Here is a 22,289-nt window from a genome sequence, read left to right as displayed (position 1 = left end):
TTGAAAAGAATGAACAGCTGCATGAGCTTTTGGCAGTCTTTGGTTTAGTAGTGCATGTAACAAGTAACATTCTCTATTGTTCTGGGTATGAAGTGCTGCTTCTTCCATACTGGTATCAAGTTTCAAGTTTATTTAAAAATTTGAGAGGTCACGTGACGCTATGAGCCGGTGAGGACGTCTCTCACATCGGCTCCGGGCCCCAATCCGCATACTCGAGCCTAACCGCGCCGAAATTCATCCTGGCCGGGTCCCCCGCAGACGCCCAGCATCGGGCTTCGATGGACCACTACCTGACCCGATCGCAAGAACCGCCGCGATCGAAACCGGTCAGGGCTGGAAAACAGAAAACTGCTCCGGGCGCGACCAAGATGGCGGCCGCATCGGGGACGGCGGTAGCAGAGTTTACAGATGCCGCCCTCACTGAAATCAAGGCGGCAGTGACCCAGGCACTGGGGCCGCAGTTGGAGGCTCTAACGGCTAAACTGACCCGACTGGAACAACTTCTAACTGACACTACGGCCCGCACGACGGAACTGGAGCATCGGGTGTCTGCATCTGAAGATACTATCACATCTCATGAAATGGATTTGGCCTCCCTACAAGAAACCGTGCACAGACAGGCTGAAAAAATTGATGACCTGGAAAATAGGTCCAGACGCAGCAACTTGCGGTTTCTGGGAATCCCAGAACTGATCCCTGATGCTAATCTACCTGCGGAATTGGAAAGCTGGCTTGAATTGGAATTCCCGGAGGCTGTGGAAGCTGGCACTCTATGCCTGGAGCGGGCCCACCGGTTGGGTAGGAGGCCAGCACAGGAAGACAGACCGAGAGTGGTGATAGTAAAATTCCTGAATTACAGGCACAAAGCTGCAGTTTTACACCACTACCGGGTTAAAAAAGATGCCTTAAAGATGCGAGGATCAACTATCCGCATTAGCCAAGATTACTCGACGGCTCTAACTGAAAAAAGAAAAGGATTTTATCCACTTTGTAAACGCCTGGAGGACCTTAAACAGCGTTTTCTGTTTCTGTATCCGGCAACCCTGAAAATCCAGCATGCAAGTACATGGCATTCATTTACAGAGGCTTCTGAGGCAGCTGACTTCATCAACACCCAGCTGGAATCCCAGGGGGACCCTCCTTGAAGATCATATCACGTAACTGTATTGGGTTTGGCTAGGATGTACTTTCAGGATTTTACAATTGAATCTGTTGTTATGTTAAGGCTTTCTAGTTTGAGACAGTATGTCGGATATTTGAAGGATTGGGGCACCGTGGGTGTCTCCTCGGACCTCTTGCATATACCTCCGGGATATGCTAGTTGGGATAGTTGGGGATGTGGGGGGAAGGGTTGGGTTTGATGGGGGGGGGTGGGAACAGCCTTGGGGGACCGAAAATGACTCAGTTTTGTGTATTTCACGGGTCAGATTAGAGATGTATCTGCTATGTTTACAACTGCTGTTAATGCCATTAGATTGGGTTCATGTGCTGACCGTCTGGGGGAGGCTGGGCGCCCAGACGTGGGTTTGGAGATTCACTGTCACTATGCAATTTATAGGGGGTACACATGGGGGATAACACACTTCGAATAATTTCCTGGAATGTTGCCGGTATAACATCTCCCGTAAAGAGGTCTAAAATCCTGCAACAATTGAAACGCCACAAGGCGGATTTGGCCTGTTTGCAGGAGACTAAATTGACTGCTGAGGAGCATGAGAAATTGAAGCGGGGATGGGTAGGATCTGTTTTTCATGCCTCCTCTACAGGCAAGAGAGCTGGTGTTTGCTTGCTAATACGAAAGGGTTTAAAATGTGTAGTCACATCATGCCATAAAGACGAGCTAGGTAGATCATTGCTGTTGCATATAACCTTGCAAGGAACTGCTTTCCGATTACTGATAACTTATGGGCCAAACAGCTACTCGACCACATATTTTAATTCGTTGATTACTCTAGGCCTTAAGGACACTTCAGTTCCTCTTCTAGTGGTGGGGGATCTCAATCAAGTTCTAGATGCTTCCCTTGATCGATCCAGAGTGTCTGGGTCTCCAACTGCAACCGACACTAGGGGACTGCCCTTTTTGTGCAAGTCCCTGGGCATGGTGGATCCCTGGCGGCTACTACACCCGTTCGAACGAGACTACACACACCAATCACGAGCACATGGAACTTTTTCCCGATTAGATTATATCCTCATAACAGAATCCTTGTTCTCGCGAGTAACAGAGGCGACGATAGGGCCATTAGCCTTGTCCGATCATTGTCCTATTTGGTTGGATATATCCTGGACTGCTCCCCCCAAGGGGGACTTCCGGTGGAGATTTCCCTCCTATCTGGCCGATGACCCTTCTTTCCAAACATATTTACAAACTAACTGGGAAGAGTTTTTAGCAACTAATGGGCAACATGTACAAACCCCGGACCTATTTTGGGACACGGCTAAGGCAGTACTTAGAGGGGTGATAATATCGTATGTATCAGCTCGCCGCAAGAGAATCGCCCAGGGTATTATTAGACTGGAAAAGCGATATACACAATTGAAAGCCAAATTTCTTCACAATCCGTCTCGTCAGCTCAGTGAGGACATGAACTCAGCGCAAGTAGCCTTGAATGCATTATTACACGAAAGGATCAAGCGTTCTTTGTTCTACAGAAAATATAGGTTTTACCGCTATGGTAATAGAACCGGCAGATTGCTAGCCACACTAACTAAACACTGGCAAGATGACCGATATATTCCCCGAGTGAAGTCTGGGACGCACACTTACCATACAGCACCATCTGACATAGCCGAAGCGTTTTACAAACACTTTTCGAACTTCTATGCTAGCCATACGACAACTATGGGCCCCGATGTTCTAGATTATTTGGAAGACGCGGGTATGCCTAAATTCACTGACCTGCAGAGATCAACCTTAAACAGACCCATCCAGGGCACAGAGATACAAAGAGCAATCACACAACTAAAATCGTACACTGCCCCGGGACCAGATGGGTTTTCCACAGAATTTTATAAAACGATGTCTCTGCAGGTGTGTGAACCTCTCCTGGGCTATTATGTGGTGGCGCTGGAGAGGGGCCGCTTTCCTTTGCATGCCAATGCGGCCACCATAACCTTAATACCGAAACCAGGCAAACCTAAAGACGAAGTAGACTCCTATCGTCCGATATCCCTCCTGAATGTCGATATAAAAATATTGGCCCGCCTATTGGCGAATCGATTGTCTCCACTCCTGCCACTAGTGATATCACAGGCTCAGGCAGGGTTTGTCCAAGGCCGCCACTCGGTGGTGAATGTTAGAAGGGTGTTGCTGGCAATGTCCAGAGCCCAACAAGCGTCAAACCCGGGCATATTGGTCAGTCTAGACGCTGCAAAGGCCTTTGACCAGGTTGATTGGACATACTTATTTAAGGTACTGGAATACATGGGAGTAGGGGGTTGGTTTGAGTCTTCCTTGCGGGTGTTATATTCGTCTCCAACAGCTTCCCTCTTGGTCAATGGTTTCTTGACACAGCCATTCAATATTGGTAGGGGCACACGTCAGGGATGTCCACTATCCCCGCTGCTATTCCTTCTTTATCTAGACCCTCTCCTACGAACTTTATTAAAGGATGATATTCTGGTTGGGCTGAGGGAGGGCTCCTCTCAGATACGAGTACTGGCATTTGCCGATGACATCTTACTTACACTCGCTCAGCCACATAGTTCCTTGAAGCGTGCCTTGGAGATATTGGATGAATTCCACATATATTCCGGCCTGACGTTAAACAAACAGAAATCTCTAGTGCTTCCCTTACAACCCTCACTGTGTGAATCGTGGCCCGACCCCTTTCCTTTAGTATGGGCCCCAACATCTATTCGATACTTGGGAATCCGTATACCGAGAGATCTGGCAACACTCTATTCACTTAACGTTCAACCACTGCTTACCCAAACCACACAACGGTTGCAGGCATGGAGATCCTACCCACTGACACTAATGGGCAGGATTGCGTTATACAACATGATGATGATTCCACAGTGGCTGTATGTTCTACAAACTTTGCCCATTTATTTACTACACAAACATATCCGGCTTCATCATCGTGCATTGTCTCAATTTTTATGGAGAGGCAGGAGATCCCGAATCCCCCTAGGCAATTTAACTTTGCCTATCTCTCAAGGGGGTCTGGGTCTCTTGCACTTGGGGAGGTTTAATGAGGCTTGTTTATTGCGACACTTGAATGACTGGTTTTGTGGGACATCTCACTTCTCAGCCACGAGGGTGGAGTGTTTGGCACATGCCCCCTATCATTTTAGTTATATGTTACATGTCAAATGCCTTCCTAAACGGGACGCCGATTATGGGGATGTGTTTCTCCTCCCCCTGCGTAGACTTTGGAGGAATCTCTGCCGGCGATTAGCCGTTCGGCCTAATGTGACTCCATATCTACCGGTGGCTGGTAATGGAGATTTTCTCCCAGGTATGGATATGGGCGCCCAGACCTGGTGGAGCGGGAGGGGGCTATTTTATTTATTCCATGTACTGCAATCTAATGGACAATTACAATCTTTTCAAATGTTATGTGATTCATCCGTACTAACACCGGCGGATTGGTTCCAATACAGGCAGCTCCATCATTATGTCAATACCTTGTCAGAAGCGGCCTTATCTGACACTATCCGAGACCAACTATCAGAAGCCATTTGCCTAACGGCACAAGAACCTGTACCACTACGAACCCACCACAGATTTTTACGAGAATTGGCTGGAGAATTGGACTATGCTTTATTGGCCTCAAAATGGACACAAGATTTGCAGATTCCTATTTCAGTGGACATACTGAAACGGAGCTTTTCAATGGGCATGAAACTTCAGCTGTCAGTAGCAGAAAGGGAACGATACTACAAGTTCCTAGTCCGGGCATATTTTGCTCCTGTTCGGGCATTTCGGGCACGTATCAGTCCTACTGATTGTTGTTTGAAGTGTATGGTCCCGAGAGCCTCTTTGGGTCATATGTTCTGGCACTGTCCGGGCATTCAGGCCTACTGGAAACATATCTGCCTACATGTACAATCTATCTGGAAATGCACTTGGATACCTACCAATACGTATTTATTCACGTTAAAACTTACTATGAAGCCCATTCGTCCAGGTGCAGCGGCGTTTGCCAGAAAGGCTATCTTCGTGGGACTTAAAACTATACTTCAATGCTGGTTGTCACCACATACCCCAACAGTTTCCCACTGGCGCACGCAAATGATCCAGTTGGCAGGTTATGAGCGATTATCCATTACAGACATGAACTCTAAGGCTGGTGTTTTGTACCTACGCTGTTGGATACCATTCTGTTCTACACTAACACCGGTTGTACGCAGTAGATTGTTGAATTGACCTAACGGTTAGAGGCTGTTCCCACGGGGGATGGGAAGGTGGGGGGGGGGGAGTTTGAAGGGGGTTGGCAGGGGTTGGGGGTTGGTGGGGGGACCTATTGGGTACAGTTGTGATGTTTAGGTAAACTGCTTGATGATCTGGCTGATCTTGTCTCTATGTACATGTAAAACCTAATAAAACTGTTTTAAACATAAAAATTTGATTTGATCGCAATATCATAATCCAATGCGATTTACAAATAGTAAGAAAATCAGGGTAAGAAAAGAAACCCTCCCCCCCCCAACAAAAACAAAAAACACACAGTTGTTAAAACAATGACACTACAGGACACAAGAGGAAGATAGGTTTAATTACAATTCATAAACAAATAAAATAAACATAGGGGTTAAAACAATAGGATGGGAAATAGTTACCCACTTAATTTTCATTTAAAGGAATTTTAGTCCACTAAAGGACGTTTGAGTTATATAGAATTTGAGCATCACAGTAGAAAGCGTCCTTAAAAAGCCAGCTTTTCAAGAGACCTTTGAACTTACTAAGTGATTTTTCTTCCCTTTTATACATTGGAAGCGAGTTCCAGGTTTGAGGTTCCGTAACAGAGAAGATCAAGTCCCTCCTCGAGTAAATCAGGCTTTAAGAAGAAAATGAGAAGAATGATGGACTGAAATGAAAATCTGATATGACCTCAGGCAAGAACTTTGGTGTGTTTGAAGGGTTACCCAGATGGAAAAGAATTGTGTTTATGGGAGTTAGTACACAAAAGCCCATAATTCACCAACTGTTCCAGCCAAAGTGATTGCAGTCAAGAAAAGGAGTTTTCATAAGATGAACTGTAGTGATGCCTCAGATATGTGCTCAAATGGTGGTTTAATTAGATGTGACAGAATTACACTGAGATCCTAGTGTGACTAGGGGTGGATTGGGGGACTGAATTCATGAATCCTGAGACCAAGCAGTGATGGGGAGTGGGAGTAGTTTCAAGGTGGGGCACAGCTGCAAGAACTTGTTGTCAGTGGTGAGGCATTGTTGGGGTTGGGAAAATTGTAAGGGTGAACATTTTAGGGGTGGGATAGTTTGGGACTGGTAGTGCAATTACAGATGGAGTGTTTTTGGGAGTGGGCAGTTACAGCGTAGTTTTTAGGAATAGAACAGTTTAGAATTGCTGAGGCATATATGGGATATTTGGGGGGTAGGGCAGTTTTGAGGTGATGTAGCAGGATAGGAACAATTTGCAAAGTCGTGGGACAGTGGAGTTTCATTAGTTTTGGAAGATGGGGTGGTTTGAAGGTGCTGAGAAGTTAGAAATAGTTGGGGGGTTGGAGGAGCAGTTCTGGGAGGTAGTTTTTGAGGGTAAGCGACTTTCTTTTATTCCTATACATTCCACCCATTGAAGTAATGGCTCAATAGTAATTATTAGCTGGGAATGAGTGCAGAGAGTCAAGGAACATCAGCCAAATGGGCTTATGATGGTGTACATAATGGGAATAATTATAATTGCCTGGGACTATATACATATAAAAAGTATGTCCTAGGACAATGGTCTCCAACATGAGGTACTTGCAGTCCTTCACTGTGGCCCTCAAACCCCTCCCCCTCTGCAGTTGGCATCTTCCCACTCTCACCTCCCCACCTGTCCGTCTCAGCCCTCCAAACCTTTCCTTTCTCAAGTGCTGCTGCACTGCTGAAGGCATACTTTCTTTTCTGACAAAACTTACTGTTTCCAGGCAGGACACTATGGAGAGAGGTTTTAGGCAGAAGGAGAAGTGGCATGCCTTCGGCGGTAGAACAGCAGCACTCGAGGAAGGGAAGATTTGGAGGGCTGAGGCAGGCAGGTGGGGAGGTGAGAGTGGGAGGATGGCAACCGTGGGCAGCTGAAGTTCCTCAGTATTTCTATTTCATTGGGTGGTGGTGCACATACATGGTTTGGTGAAGTAGGCGGTTCATTTGGTGAACTGGCACCTGGTAGAACAGTAGTCGCCTTTCCAAAAAAATAAGTATCTGAGGAATTCTCCAAGAGTTTGCAACTCTCAGAGCTTTCCCGTGACCCCTTTGTGGCTCTTACAATGAAAAAGATTGGAGACCCCTGTCCTAAGATAAGAGGATTAAACAGGTTCCTATTTCAGGCTTCCTATATAATAAAAAGCTAGCCGCGCATGCGCACTCAGACCTGCGTGATCTGTGATCCCTGATCTGTGATCCATAGGTCCGTAGTCAAAGTGCGTATGCGGCGGCCAGACAAATCAGGAAAGCACAGCCGGCGACTCCCCCCTCCCACCCTCACTCACCGCCAAAACCACCACCGCCAAAGCCTCCTCCTTCTCGCTGGCTCACCCCCGTTTAAATTGAGAAAAGCGCTGCACTGTGCTAACGCTGGCTTTGCTGGCTTCTGTCCACTGTGGCCCGCCCTCTCTGACTACTTCCTGTTTCCGCTAGGTTCCGCTAGGTTCCACTAGGTTTGGCCACAGTGGATAGAAGACGCAGAAGCCAGCGGTAGCGCGGTGCAGCGCTTTTCTCTCAATTTAAATGCGGCGGCTGGGAAGGGGGCGGCGGGAAATGCTGCTTCTGCACAGGGAAGTGTATGTGTGGGGGGGAATGCTGCTTCTGCACAGGGAAGGCCAGGAAATGCTGCTGTTGCACAGGGAAGTGTGTGTGTGGGGGGGGGGGAAATGCTGCTGTGGGGGGAAATGCTGCTTCTGCACAGGGAAGGCCGGGAAATGCTGCTGCTGCACAGGGTTGTGTGTGTGTGTGGGGGGGAAATGCTGCTGCTGCTGCACAGGGTAGTGTGTGTGTGTGTTGGGGGAGGAAATGCTGTTGCTGCACAGGGAAGGGCAGGAAATGCTGCTGCTGCACAGAGAAGGGTAGGAGGGAAATGCTGCTGCTGCTGCAAAGGGAAGTGGAGGCCTGGGAGCAATCTTGGTTTGCTTTGGGGAGGGGAGACAGAAGGAGGCCATGGAGAGACAGGCAGGCAGGCAGCGCATTAGAACGAAAGACAGACACACAGAAAGACAGCAGGCAGGAAGAGAGACAGAAAGAAAGAAAGACAGATAGACAGGGTGCCAGATAGAGAACCAGAAAGAAAGAAGGACAGACAGCGGGAGGGAGAAAGACATAAAGAAAGGAAGAAAGAGACAGGGGCAGGGAGAGACACAGAAAGTAAGAAAGAAAGACAGACAGATATATATTCTAGCACCCATTAATGTAACGGGCTTAAACACTAGTATTCTATAAATAAGTAGGTGCCAAGATGGACTTCTTAGATCACACAGGTTAGGGTCTCTAAGCTTGAGTAGTGTCCAACAAGGCTCCAATAAACTCCAATTGTTGGGGAAGGTTGAGAGGGGCCTCGGGACCCAACCTTATGCTTCCTGTTGGATTCACAGATAAGTAAAGAAGTTTTGTTTAAGATTCACTAAATAGTGGGACTTAATTACATATGATAACTGGAAGGTTTTTTTTACAGCCCATGAAATGATTAATTACATATTTTATTTTATTTTAAGGTAATATAAAGAAATAACGCAAAAAACAAAGGAAATAAGGTGATATCTTTTTTTTTGGACTAACTCAATGCATTGCATGATGAGTTTTCGAAGGTAACCTTTCTTCTTCAGATCAGAAAAAAGCAAATGTTGACAATTATCAATATATAAAAAAGACATGAAAGATTTTCAGGAATAGGAAGAGGGAGGGGTGGGTGTCTGGGCAGGAGACAGAAAGGTAGCAGAGCAGTTATAAATGTCTTTATAGTGGGAAAGAAAGCCTTGATCTCTGTTAAGTTCTGTCTGGTAGGTGTCAAAATACTGTATCATTTTGATTTCAAAGGTTTTACGTTCTTGGATTGTTTTAAAGTTCCCTTTTAGTATTCTCACCATAAAATCATTGGTGCAGTGGTCAGTTTTTCCAGTGTTGTCCAACAGAGGTGACATCCTGATAGGTATTGCAATTCTTAATATGATATCTATGTAGGTTGATTCTAGTCTTTAGCTTTTGGCATGTTTCACTGATGTAACATACCTCTTTGCACTGAATGATGTATACACATTAGAAGATGAACATGTGAAGGATCCTATTATGCTGAATGTTTTTCCCATATGAGTAACCGTAGGATCCTTTGAGATGTGCTTGCACAGTTTGCAGTTTGTCACACCACAAGGATGTGTGCCATTCTGTTCTTCATGGGTCTGTGTGGGTCTTCATGGGTTTGAGATTGCTTATTTATTTTTTGTTTTAATTTTTTTATTAATTTTCATATATCAGCAAGTGTAACATAGAAATTTTAAAAGATCACATAAAACATACACTTGAATTCCTTTCATGTATCACTGTAAATACAATATATTATTCTATATTTATAAACAATAATACCTAAAATATCTGTATTACCTAATATGTATAATAATAATACACACGCAGGCATTCTTTTCAGCTGAACTGAATTGCAAATTGGGTTGCATGTGTCTAGCTGTGAATAGTCATCCTGAGAACTTGTAAAGGAGATTGCTTATTTATTTTAAAAAATTTATTTCCCACCTAAGACCTAGGTGGGTTACAACCAATGTACAGAAACTATTTACAGAAACAAGATATATATCACTGCATCAGCTTAGTTTAATAATAAACCATCACACCCCTTCATCACAAGAATGCTTGTACAAATAATTGTGTTTTAAGTAGGTGACAAAACTGATCCATGTTCTTACACAGGTGCAAACAACCTGGTAGAACATTCCATAAGTCCATGTTGTTGAACTTGTAGGTACATAACATGCAGTTTCTACTACCTGTACTACACGCCTTGCTGTTTCTGATCTTAGACTCCTAACCATCCACTTAAGAACCAAAAAAAGAGAGTTAAGAAGAGCCAAAAGAAAATGGTGCAAAACCAAGCAAGCAGAAGACAAGAAAAAATGGAAAGAGCTGCATGAAATTTACAAACAGGTCATCCTCGAAGCAAAAACAACAGATTACTCCCAGCAACTAAACAAGGCCACTAGCAGATTGAAAAACCTATTTACACTGACTGGAAATCAGCAGTCATCAGACCAATCTTTAAAAAAAGCCATCCCTTGACCCTAACAAAGCCAGAAACTTCAGGTCAGTCTCCAACCTATCATTCATATCCAAGATACTATAAAAAGCAACATTAACCCAGCTACAAGCATTCGTTGAGAAACAGAAGTATCTATCTACCTTCCAATCTGGCTTCAGAAAATTCCACAGCACCGAAACCATCCTCCTTGACATCATAGACAACTCCTGAAAACTATTAGACAAAGGAAATGATGTCCCTCTTGTCCTACTTGACCTCAGTGCAGCCTTTGATACCATCAACCATCCCCTTCTTCGGTATCCACAACATAGCACTGTGCTGGTTCCAATCCTTTCTGAGTCAAAGATCCCAAACAGGGAGCCCAATTATTGCCTCTACATCAGACCAGTCTTTAACATAGCCCAAAAATACCAAATAAATATTCACTCTTTTGCCAATGACATTCAGTTATACCTACCACTAGGTGCAAACCATGACTCCTAGATCAGAACGCTTCACAACTGCCTATCAGAAATCAAAACTTGGATGACCTTAAACAAACTGCAACTGAACGCCTCAAAAACAGAACTACTTTGGATCAGGAAATAAAAATGCACATACGACCATCCCCTCTTGAACTGGGAATCGACTACCCTGACCTCAAAAGACCAAGTATGGAGCCTGGGGATTATCCTTGACTCGAACCTATCTCATATGTGGTCTCCTTTTCATTTTATTACCTCCACCAACTTCGAAAGATAAGGAACTACTTCACCGAACAAGACTTCACTTCATAGCTATTCTATGATTTTGTCCTCACTCGCTTGGATTACTGCAATGCACTATTTAATGGACTAACAACATAAAACATTAAACGACTTCAGCGAGTTCAAAATTCAGCAATCCAGCTACTAAAGAACCTGCAGACCTGTGGCTGTGTTAGAGTACGTGGAGGGCCATTTTCGATTGGCATGTCCAGATCTGTACGTCCAACATCTAGAGGCCATAATACATCCAAGAGGAACAGGTTGCTTTGATTATGGCATAGCTATACGTCTGAAATATTGCCATTTGCAGACCATTTTGTTGGACATCCAGAGTTTTGGGTTATCGTATCCCTAACCTATCTAAGTTAGACTTAACAGAGTTTCGATTATATGACTTCCAAGACATCTACAGTAGGTGTTTGATTACTTGTCCTACTAAACATCCCTGATGATGTCAAAATGTTACTACAGTAGTAACTGGCATCCTCCACTCTCTATATATATAGCCCTAATGATTCTTTAGCCCTAATGATTCTTTGTGGATGTAGTATGGAGTTGTGGTTATGGAGAGAGTGACAGTGAAAGAGACTGAGTGCTAGTGTGAGAAAAAGAGAGATTGTGAGAGTGATAGCTAGAAAGACTGAGTGAGAGATATGCAGTGAGAAAGGGAATGAGAGAGTGATCCCCAAAGTGTGTGAGTGAGAGAGTTTGTGAGTAAAAGAGTGTGTGATGGGGGAAAGACAGGAGCCTAACTACGCCCAATGGGAGACAGAGGCTCTGGTTGACTGTGCCTTCGGTATAGGAGGCATCTCTTTCAATTCCATGAGTGGAGGCACCCCACTCCCACCACAGAGCCTCCCTGAGGGCCTGGATAGTCATCCAGAGCATCCTCCAGAAGTGAGAGACAACCAGTGGCCTCCACTATCTAAGTCCTAGACCTAGTCCTAGACCTTAGGGCCTCAGGAGCTGTCAGGGGCTCACATAACACCAATGGCCTCCTAATATAAGGGGCCCCAATGATGTAAGCCCGCACTAGCCCCCTGCTCCCCCCTCCACCTTACTACACCACTAGCACTAAGGATCAAATCTGTAACAGCAGTTCCTTGTAGAACTGCTACTATAGAATACTAGCATACGGCCACATTTATGTGCCAAACTTTAGGTGGGAGCATTTATGCTGACTCAAAGTTTGGAAGGCAATTAAGTGGGCAACTGAATGAACATAAGAACATAAGAAACGCCTTCACCGGATCAGACCGAGGTCCATCTAGTCTGGTGCTCCGCACACGCGGCGGCCCATTTAGGTACTCCTTTTTGGAGACCCGACTTTACCGTATCCCTCAATATGATATGCAAGAAGGTATGCGTCCAACTTGCGTTTGAATCCCAGTACAGTAGTCTCCGCCACAACCTCCTCCGGGAGTGCATTCCAAGCGCCCACCACTCTCTGTGTGAAACAGAACTTCCTGACATTTGTCCTGAACCTGCTGCCATTCAGTTTCAGGCTATGACCTCTTGTCCACGTCACATCCGAAAATGTTAGCAATGCTGCTTCTTGGTCTATTTTATCAAATCCTTTTAATATTTTAAAAGTCTCTATCAAATCCCCTCTCAGTCTTCTCTTCTCGAGGGTAAACAGTCCCAGTTTCTTCAGTTGTTCTTTGTAGCTCAAATGCTCCATTCAAAACATAGAAACATAGAAATAGACGGCAGATAAGGGCCCACGGCCCATCTAGTCTGCCCTCCTTAATGTCCCTCCCCTACCTTTGCCCTGTGAAGAGATCACATGTGCCGATCCCATTTGGCATTAAAATCAGGCACGCTGCTGGCCTCAATCACCTGTAGTGGAAGACTATTCCAGCGATCAACCACTCTTTCAGTGAAAAAGAATTTCCTGGTGTTACCTCGTAGTTTCCCGCCCCTGATTTTCAACGGATGCCCTCTTGTTGTCGTGGGACCCTTGAAAAAGAAGATATCTTCCTCCGCCTCGATGCGGCCCGTAAGATACTTGAACGTCTCGATCATGTCCCCCCTCTCTCTGCGCTCCTCGAGCGAGTATAGCTGTAATTTGTCAAGCCGTTTTTCGTATGGTAGATCCTTGAGTCCCGAGACCATCCGGGTGGCCATTCTTTGCACCGACTCCAGTCTCAGCACATCCTTGCGATAATGCGGCCTCCAGAATTGCACACAGTATTCCAGGTGGGGCCTCACCATGGATCTATACAATGGCATAATGACTTCCGCCTTACGACTGACGAAACCCCTTCGTATGCAGCCCATGATTTGTCTTGCCTTGGACGAAGCCTGCTCCACTTGATTGGCAGACTTCATGTCCTCACTGACGATTACCCCCAAGTCTCGTTCTGCTACCGTTTTTGCTAGGATCTCGCCATTAAGGGTATAAGACTTGCATGGATTCTGGCTGCCCAGGTGCATAACTTTGCATTTTTTGGCATTGAAGTTGAGTTGCCATGTCCTAGACCATCGCTCCAGTAGGAGTAGGTCGTGCATCATGTTGTCGGGCACTGAATCTTCGTCTGTTGTGCATTTGCCCACTACATTACTCAGTTTGGCGTCATCGGCGAATAATGTTATTTTACCTAGAAGCCCTTCTGCCAAGTCTCTTATAAAGATGTTGAATAGGATTGGGCCCAAGACTGAGCCCTGTGGTACTCCACTAATCACCTCCGTCATTTCGGAGGGGGTGCCGTTCACCACCACCCTTTGGAGCCTACCTCCAAGCCAGCTCCCAACCCATTCCTTTGACAAGTTTCGTGGCTCGCCTCTGCACTTTCTCCAACAGAGTTATATCCCTCTTGAGGTATGGAGACTAGTGTTGGACACAATATTCTAAGTGCGGTCTGACCATTGTTCTATAAAGTGGCATTATGACCTCTTCCGATCTACTCGTGATCCCCTTCTTAATTATGCCTAGCATCCTGTTTGCTTTCTTCGCCGCTGCTGCACATTGTGCCGATGGCTTTAGGGTACTGTCAATCAGTACCCCCAAATCCCTTTCTTGTTCGCATTTTGCTAATGTCACCCCCAACATCTTATACTCGTGTTCTTTGTTTTTCTTTCCTAGATGCATCACCTTGCATTTGTTTATGTTAAAGTTCATCTGCCACTTTGTCGCCCACGTTTCCAGCTGGATCAGATCTTTCTGGAGGTCCTCGCAGTCCCTTTGAGAGGCAACCGCCTGACATAGTTTTGTGTCATCTGCAAACTTTATTATATTGCATGTTGTTTCCTCTTCTAGGTCGTTTATAAAAATATTGAACAAGATAGGCCCAAGAACCGAGCCCTGGGGCACGCCGCTAGTCACTTTCTCCCAGTCCGAGAATTTCCCATTTATGCCAACCCTCTGCCTTCTGTTTTCTAGCCATTTGCCGATCCATCTGTGCACTTCCCCTCCTATTCCTTGGCTTAGTAGTTTCTTCATAAGCCTTGCATGTGGGACCTTGTCAAACGCTTTATGGAAGTTGTAACAACCCCAGCCCTAGAGCTAGGCTTGTCCCAGGTAGGAATCCCCAAACTACTAGACTGCAGCTAAAAAGAGCAGATCAGTGCAGTAGTTCTGTTAGCCCCAAAGTTGCTGAGCATAAAAAGTCTGACTTTGTGCAGGGACTCAGGGGGGAGGGGGAATGTCATAGGAACAGCCTCAAGGAACCTGAGATAGCCGGTAGGAAGGAACAGCCCAGAAGTCAGCCTAATGCTGGAATTGCTCAGCTGCTGAAACTAATTAGGGCTCAGGAGAAAGCCCAGCAATCTAGGAAGCTTAAATTAGTAGCTCCTGAGCCAAGGGAAGAAGAGGTCTTCAGAGCCAGTTCTCCTCCCTCTCACCTGGAGAATGATATTGAGATGGAAGAACTAGAAACCTTCCCCTGGAGCAAGCCAATTATCCAGCCTTCCTTCTACAGAAGATATGGACACTTCTATGGAACCTGCTGAGGAACTTATGGACGAGAGTTAAGTGGTTTTTTTTTTCTCTTGCCTGTTTGGAATTGCTGCTGACAATTGGTGAGCAGTGCTGGGCTTGTTGCTGAAGCTCAGCATTTTTGTTTTTGAAACTTTTTGGAACAGTTGTGTTTCTCTCTTTTTGCTTCTGCTCACAGGGGACTTGAAAACTAACTGGGGGTAGTGTGGGGTGAGTCCCCGAAGATCTTTGGGTTGGGATTGTGGGGCCAGGTTGGCAAATGTTAATTGTGTGGACTCAGCTGCTCCCCTCCCCCATCGGCTTAGTAAGCTGAGGTGGAAAGCCTGTTGTTTCAAAGGCGAGTGCAGTACTTTGGACTGTGATAGAAGAACTTTTGAATAAGTTACACTTAAAGACTATGCAAGCTGGCTTTTCCGGATTGCTATAGTTCTGGTATGGACTGTGAATTTATTCCTGGAAGCCAGACCGGGATACTAACCTATGGAAAGGCAGAGGCCTGTGAGTTTTGTTAAGGCCTCTTATTTTTGATTTTGTATGCAAGCCTGTTTTGAGAAACAGTACCTACACTGACAGCACTGCCAATTCCAGAGTGCTGCCTGATTAAAGCTTGCTCTCATACAGAACTTCTGGTTTGATATTCTTTTGTCCTTGGGGAATGTTTTATTACCCTACTATTAATGCCAGCAGGACCCTTCTACCTTAAGAAGGCACGCTTGGGACTATTATTTTGCACACTGCCCGGTAGCCATTCCGACAACCTAGTACTGGGGGTGTGACAAAGTCCAAGTAAATTATATCCACTGGATCTCCACTGTCCATTTGTTTGTTCACTTTCTCAAAGAATTGTAGTAAATTTGTCAAACATGACTTCCCTTTTCTGAAGCCGTGTTGGCTAGCCCTTATTAGATTGTGATCCTCCAAGTGTTGTACAATGTTATCTTTTATCAGTGTTTCAATTATCTTCCCTGGAACCGATGTGAGGCTCACAGGTCTGTAGTTTCCTGGATCGCCTCTTGATCCTTTTTTGAAAATTGGGATGACATTTGCTATCCTCCAGTCTTCTGGTATTTGCCCAGTTCTAATAGACATGTTAGCTACGAATTGTAATAATTTGCCAATTTCCACCTTAAGTTCCTTTAATACTCTTGGGTGAATTCCATCCGGTCCAGGGGATTTGTCGCTTTTTAATTTGTCAGTCTGAAAGTATATCATGTCCAACGTCACATTTACTGTTGTGAGGCTTTTCTCTATGCCTCCGGTGAATATCTTCCTTGTAGTTGGCACTGATGAAATGTCCTCATTTGTGAAGACTGAGGCAAAGAATGAATTTAACCTATCGGCAACCTGTTTGTCCTCTTAATTGACCCTTTCCTTCCCTGGTCGTCGAGAGGGCCCACTGCCTCTCTTGCTGGTTTCTTTCCTTTTATATATCTAAAAAAAGGCTTGAAGTTTTTGGCTTCTTGCGCTATCTTTTCCTCATAGATTTTTTTGGCGTCTCTTACCACTTTATGACACTTTTTTTGGTCGATTTTGTGACAGTTCCAGGCTTCCGTCGTTTTTTCTCGTTTCCATTTTTTAAACGAGTTCCTCTTCTCCCTCACTGCATGTTTCACCTCTTTGGATAACCAAGCTGGTTCTCCTTTGTTATTTTTTCTCCTTCCTTTGGATATCTTCGGTATGTGAAGATTCTGTGCTTCTGTGATGGTGTTTTTCAGTAAAGACCATGCTTGATCAACTGTTTGGATGTCCGCTTTGCCCTTTTTGAGCCTTTTTCTAACCATCGTTCTCATGCTGTCGTAATTTCCTCTTTTGAAGTTAAAGATCGTGGTTCCAGTCTTAATTGGCTTCCCCTTTCCGATGCCAATGGTAAAATTGATCATATTGTGATCACTTGTCCCTAGCGGGGCCGTAACTTCTACATCTGCTGCCCTTCCAGCAATGCCGTTTATAACCAAGTCCAGGATTGCATTTCCTCTTGTCGGTTCTCCTACCATTTGTTCAAGGAAGCAATCTCCTAAAATTTCAAGGAATTTTAACTCCCTGCCGCAGTTTGACGTTGCCAATTTCCAGTTGATCCCCGGAAAGTTGAAGCCTCCCATGATCGTCGTATTTCCCGATTTATATCTACGATTAATTTCCTCCATCATTTCTTGGTCTGTTTCCTCAGTCTGTCCCGGGGGTTGATAATAAAGTCCAATTTGTATGTCTGCTTCCTTTTGTCCAGGAATCTTTATCCAGAGTGACTCTAGTTTACCATTTGCTTCTGTCTCTCCTTCTCTAACAGACTCTATTTCTTCTTGGACATACAGGGCAATACCTCCCCCTTGTTGCCCAATCCTATCTCTTCTGTAGAGTTTATATCCTTTCAACGCCGTGTCCCATTCATTCTCTTCATTCCACCATGTTTCTGTTATTCCTATGATACCCAGTTGTTTTCTTTTTGCTAATTCTTCAAGCTCGCCCATTTTGTTTCCTAAGCTTCTGGCATTCGTGTACATACATTTAATTTCTGTTCGTGCTAATTTACTGGACTTAGTGGTTCTTCCATCCTTTTTTGTGTCCTTTTGATCTTTTTCGTCGGCTCTTGTAGTATCCTCATGTTCTAGCCCTATATCAGTGTGGTTGCTTGAGGTTGCCTCCTCAGGATATCCTGGTGTCCGGGCCATCGACCGATTGTCGACTGTCGGCTCTCCCCTGATCTTTAGTTTAAAGCCTTCTCAATGGACTTCTTTATATTTTCAGCCAGGACTCTCGCTCCCTGTTTGGCGAGGTGTAGTCCGTCCTTTCTATAGAACCTGCTTCTTCCCCAAAATGTTGTCCAGTTTCGCACAAGTTTCAAGTTTGTTAGGATTTTATATACCGCCTATCAAGGTTATCTAAGCGGTTTTACAATCAGGTACTCAAGCATTTTCCCTCTCTGTCCTGGTGGGCTCACAATCTATGTAATGTACCTGGGGCTATGGAGGATTAAGTGACTTGCCCAGGGTCAGAAGGAGCAGTGCAGGATTTGAACCCACAACCCAAGGGTGCTAAGGCTGTAGGTTAAACCACCGTGCCACACCCTTCTCTTTGCACCAACTCCTCATCCAGGCGTTCACAGCTCTCAGTTCGTCCTGTCTCCTTGCGTCCGCTCTCGGTACTGGAAGGATTTCCGAGAAAGCCACCTTCACCTCCCTGACCTTCAACTGCCTTCCAAGTGAGCGAAGCTGGTCCTTCATTACTTCCCTGTCGTACTTCCCTGTCCGCATACATCGTTGGTTCCCACGTGGATAAGCACTGCAGTATCCTTTCCTCCTGCTCCATCTATAATTCTGGTAAGCCTGCTGGCCACATCTTTCACTCTTGCTCCAGGCAGGCAGGTGACCAGTCTATCCTCCCTTCCTCCTGCAATGTGGCTGTCCACATTTCTTATTATAGAATTCCCAACTATAATCCCAATCTTCTTTAGTTGGTGGTTCCTCGGGGGTCTTAAGTCCGTATCCTCGGCGTAAGTCACATCTTCTTCTTTGTCCCATTCTCAGATGGTCTTTCGTCTGTGCTGATTTGATTGGTGCCACTTTCTGCTACAATTATTCCCCCCTCCTGGGTTCTTCGGTCACAGATCTCAAGCCCCGGGGTCTCCACAATCTGCTGGTGGGCATCTTCGATGTATCTCTCCAATTCTTCAATCACATCACTAGTGCTGGACTCCACAATCAACCTCTCCTGCGTGCGATTTACCTCTTTATTGATGAGAAGTTCTTCTAGTTCCTTCACCGTTCCCTCCAGCAACCAGACTTGCTGTTTCAGGCTTTCCAGCTCCCTGCACCGGCTGCAAATATATGCCATAGTCCCCGAGGGGAGGTACTCATACATTCTGCAGCTGGTGCAGAAGACTGGAAAGCTCATCTTCTGGTTTCCGTAGGTGCTCATAACCTGTTCCTCCTCCGAGCTGCCTGTGCTGTATGTATGTGTTAACCCTCTGTACCAGTAAGTACCAGCGAGTCCTCCTACCAATTGGTTGTCCTCCCTTTGTCCCAACCAACCGTCTGGATTTGTATGACAGATTACTACTTAGTTTTGGGATTAATTAATGTGATTAATTTGTTGGCCATGCTTCCTGGCTCTTTTTTAAGGCATCGTGCGCCGAACGGCTGCGCGCTGTTGGCACTCTCCCCTTTAAGGGGGAGCTGAGTCGCGGCGCTGATGATGCACTGGGGGTGGGTGGAGCTACCTCTCGCCTACCCCACGCTGTCTGCGATTGAGATTAGCCTTCCCTTGCTGTTAGTACTTAAATAAAACTACTGCTCACAATGCACGCTGCTCCGTTGTCTCCTGTCTTCCTTCCAAGCTCTATAACATGTGCACACAAGTCCTAGGCATGCCCATGCCTCTCCCTGGTCCAAGTCCCCCCTTAAAATTGTGTGCTATGTATTTTAGTGCATATTTAATAGAATACTGACTAAAGTCAGTTGTGCATTTAAGTGCTAATTGGTGCCAGTTAACACTACTTAGTGCAGGGCTGCCCAAGTCCAGTCCTCGAGATCTACTGGCAGGCCAGGTTTTCAGGATGTCCACAACGAATATGCACGAGAGAGATTTGCATACCAAGAAGGCAGTGCAAGTTTCAAGTTTCAAGTTTAATAAAAGATTTGATTAATCGCTTTATCTGAATTCAAAGCGATGTACATATTAATAAAATTAATTTGTTAAAAATATTACTACAATAAATAAAACAATCTTGACTTAAGACAAATACAACAATACTGGAAACATAGGGAATTTATGGGGAGAATTTACATTATAATAAAAGTATAGAAAGACATGAAGGGAGAGTACATAAGGGAGGGTAGGGTGATGGATAAGAGAAAAAAAAAGAAAAAAAAATGTTTTCTAAAATCTTTTTTTTTTGAAGGTCATGTTATGATTAATTTAAGAATGCATCGTTGAAGAGAAAAGTTTTCAATTTACTTTTAAATTTATCGACGTTAGCTTCTTCCCTTAGATGGCTGGGGAAAGAGTTCCAGGTTTGGGGAGCGATGACAGAGAACATAAACTGACGGCGCGTATTTATAATTTTTAAAGACGGAATAGATAATAAATCTGCAGATCTTAATGTTCTGTTGGTAGAGTAGGGGATTAATAATTTATGAATGAAAGTCGGAGTTTTAAAGAAAAGAGATTTGAAAGTAAGAAGACCGATTTTGTATAATATTCTATGGGCAACTGGCAGCCAATGAGCTTCTTTAAGAAGCAGGCAAATCTCTTTCATGCATATGCATTGTGGATATCCTGAAAACCTGGCCTGCCAGTAGATCTCGAGGACCGGACTTGGGCAGCCCTGACTTAGTGCCAATTATTGCTAGTTACCATTAATTATCAGATCATTATTATATTAAGCATGCCTGCAACTGACTGACTTTGTTCTACAACTTGCATGTTCAGATTTGTGCACTACGGGCCATATTCTATATATGATACCTAGAAAATTGGCGCTGAAAAGCACGGCGCCTAGAGCAATTCTATAAAACACCTCCAAAGTTATGTGCAGTTTATAGAATCACGCTTAGCACTTGCATCCATGACTAACATTTAGGTGCACCGATTTAGGCCAATGAAAACCAGGCCTAAATCCCTGTGCTTAAGTTGTGTGTGGATAAGGCATATTCTATAACAGCGCACTTAACTTTTAAAAACATCGTCCATGCTTCTCCCCTGGCCATGCCCCCTTTTGAGATTCATGCACCACTTTATAGAATAAGCTTAGAAAGTTGTGTGCCTAACTTCTAATTAGTGCTAATTAGCACCAATTAGATGTTAAAGTAATTGCCAGATTAGCTTGTTCGATAATTATGTTGCCCACGCAAATCTGCACTGTGCACAAATTTGCGCATTCAACTGGGTCGCATTTTACTGAATCAGGATTAAGTGTAAAATTGGCACATAAGTTTATAGATTTCGTGGGTAGTATGTTTACCTTGTGTCTCCCGCTCATGTTTCTTAACCAAAATGGTCTGATTAGTCCTGTCAATCTCCTGTTTAGTAACGTTTATCCTCTGGGTTATTTCTGCTATCTTTTTCTTTCTGTCAATCAGAATGGCTTTGTCCTCCTTGAAGATTCGACTGAGCTCACTGCCTCGATCATTTTTAAATTCTTCAAAAGCAGCTTCCTTAGTTGGAGGTGTACTGGAACAAAAAAATAAAATAAAATGTTTTTGTTTGCTTATCAGAAGACGGAAGATAAAGACCAACTGGCTCATTCAGTCTACTCTGGTCTATACTTTAAAGCAATCCAAAAAACAATTGGCAACGAAATTTCAATCCTACTCAGAACAAACACTGGTGTCCATATTGAGCTACATTATCAGTATTAATATAAAGACTTCAGTACTGGGTAAACTGAACACATCGTTTTTCAGTTTTTTACCCCAGGCAGACAACTCATAGGTGACTAGCACCAGACTATTTGCCTAAATAAGTTCTGCCCCGTACATCATTAAGTCTTGTTTATTTGCAATTATTTTAAATATTAATAGTAAAGTATCTATGACAAAAAACTCTTTCTCAAAAAGACACAGACATAAATGAAGTTATAAATTCCCAAACTGTCCAATGATTTGCTTCAATAATTTACTTAACATGAAAAAATCACTAAAATAAATGTGATCTAAACTATACAAAACTAAAACAAAACTTAAGTTTATAGACCGGGTCATCTCCATGGAAAATGGAGCTTGACTCAGTTAACAATCATGCACTAAAGCACAGTTACTTACCGTAATAGATGTTATCCAGGGACAGCAGGCAGATATTCTTGACTGATGGGTGACGGCACCGACGGAGCCCCGGTACGGACAATTTTAGAGTGATTGCACTCTAAGAACTTAGAAAGTTCTAGTTAGGCCGCACCGTGCGTGCGCGAGTGCCCTCCCGCCCGACGGAGGTGCGCGGTCCCCAGTTTCTTAGTTTCCGCGGAGCTAAGAAGACGCGTGTTTTTCAACAGTCGTTGAAAGTTCTGTGCTTGCCTTCCCGCTCGCGTTTCTTTCCCTTCTGAATTTTTTTCCTTTCATTTTTACTTCTTTTTTCTTTAAAAAAAAACCTTTCGTTTTTTCGATTTTTTCGGGTTCGCCCAGGCGGGGCCTGTTGTAATCATCGAGTCCTCCGCTTTCAATTTAGCGGAGGCAGTGTTTACCTTCATGCCCC

At 44.5% G+C, this 22,289-nt stretch overlaps 1 protein-coding gene across 7 annotated transcripts in view; it reads right to left on the bottom strand.

Annotated features, from left to right (window-relative positions):
* KIF9 (kinesin family member 9) overlaps positions 1 to 22,289 on the bottom strand; it is a 252,267-nt gene that overhangs the window by 40,827 nt on the left and 189,151 nt on the right. For all 7 annotated transcript variants that reach the window (XM_033931868.1, XM_033931865.1, XM_033931864.1 and 4 more), the window contains one exon: positions 21,064 to 21,272. In XM_033931868.1, the coding sequence (XP_033787759.1) occupies positions 21,064 to 21,272 (209 nt within the window). The remainder of the gene's footprint in view (positions 1 to 21,063; positions 21,273 to 22,289) is intronic.

The sequence above is a fragment of the Geotrypetes seraphini genome, chromosome 2, assembly GCF_902459505.1.
Source record: "Geotrypetes seraphini chromosome 2, aGeoSer1.1, whole genome shotgun sequence".
Taxonomy (NCBI): Eukaryota; Metazoa; Chordata; class Amphibia; order Gymnophiona; family Dermophiidae; genus Geotrypetes; species Geotrypetes seraphini.
Note: the sequence above shows the minus strand (reverse complement) of the source record. Positions and strands in the feature narration are given on the sequence as shown.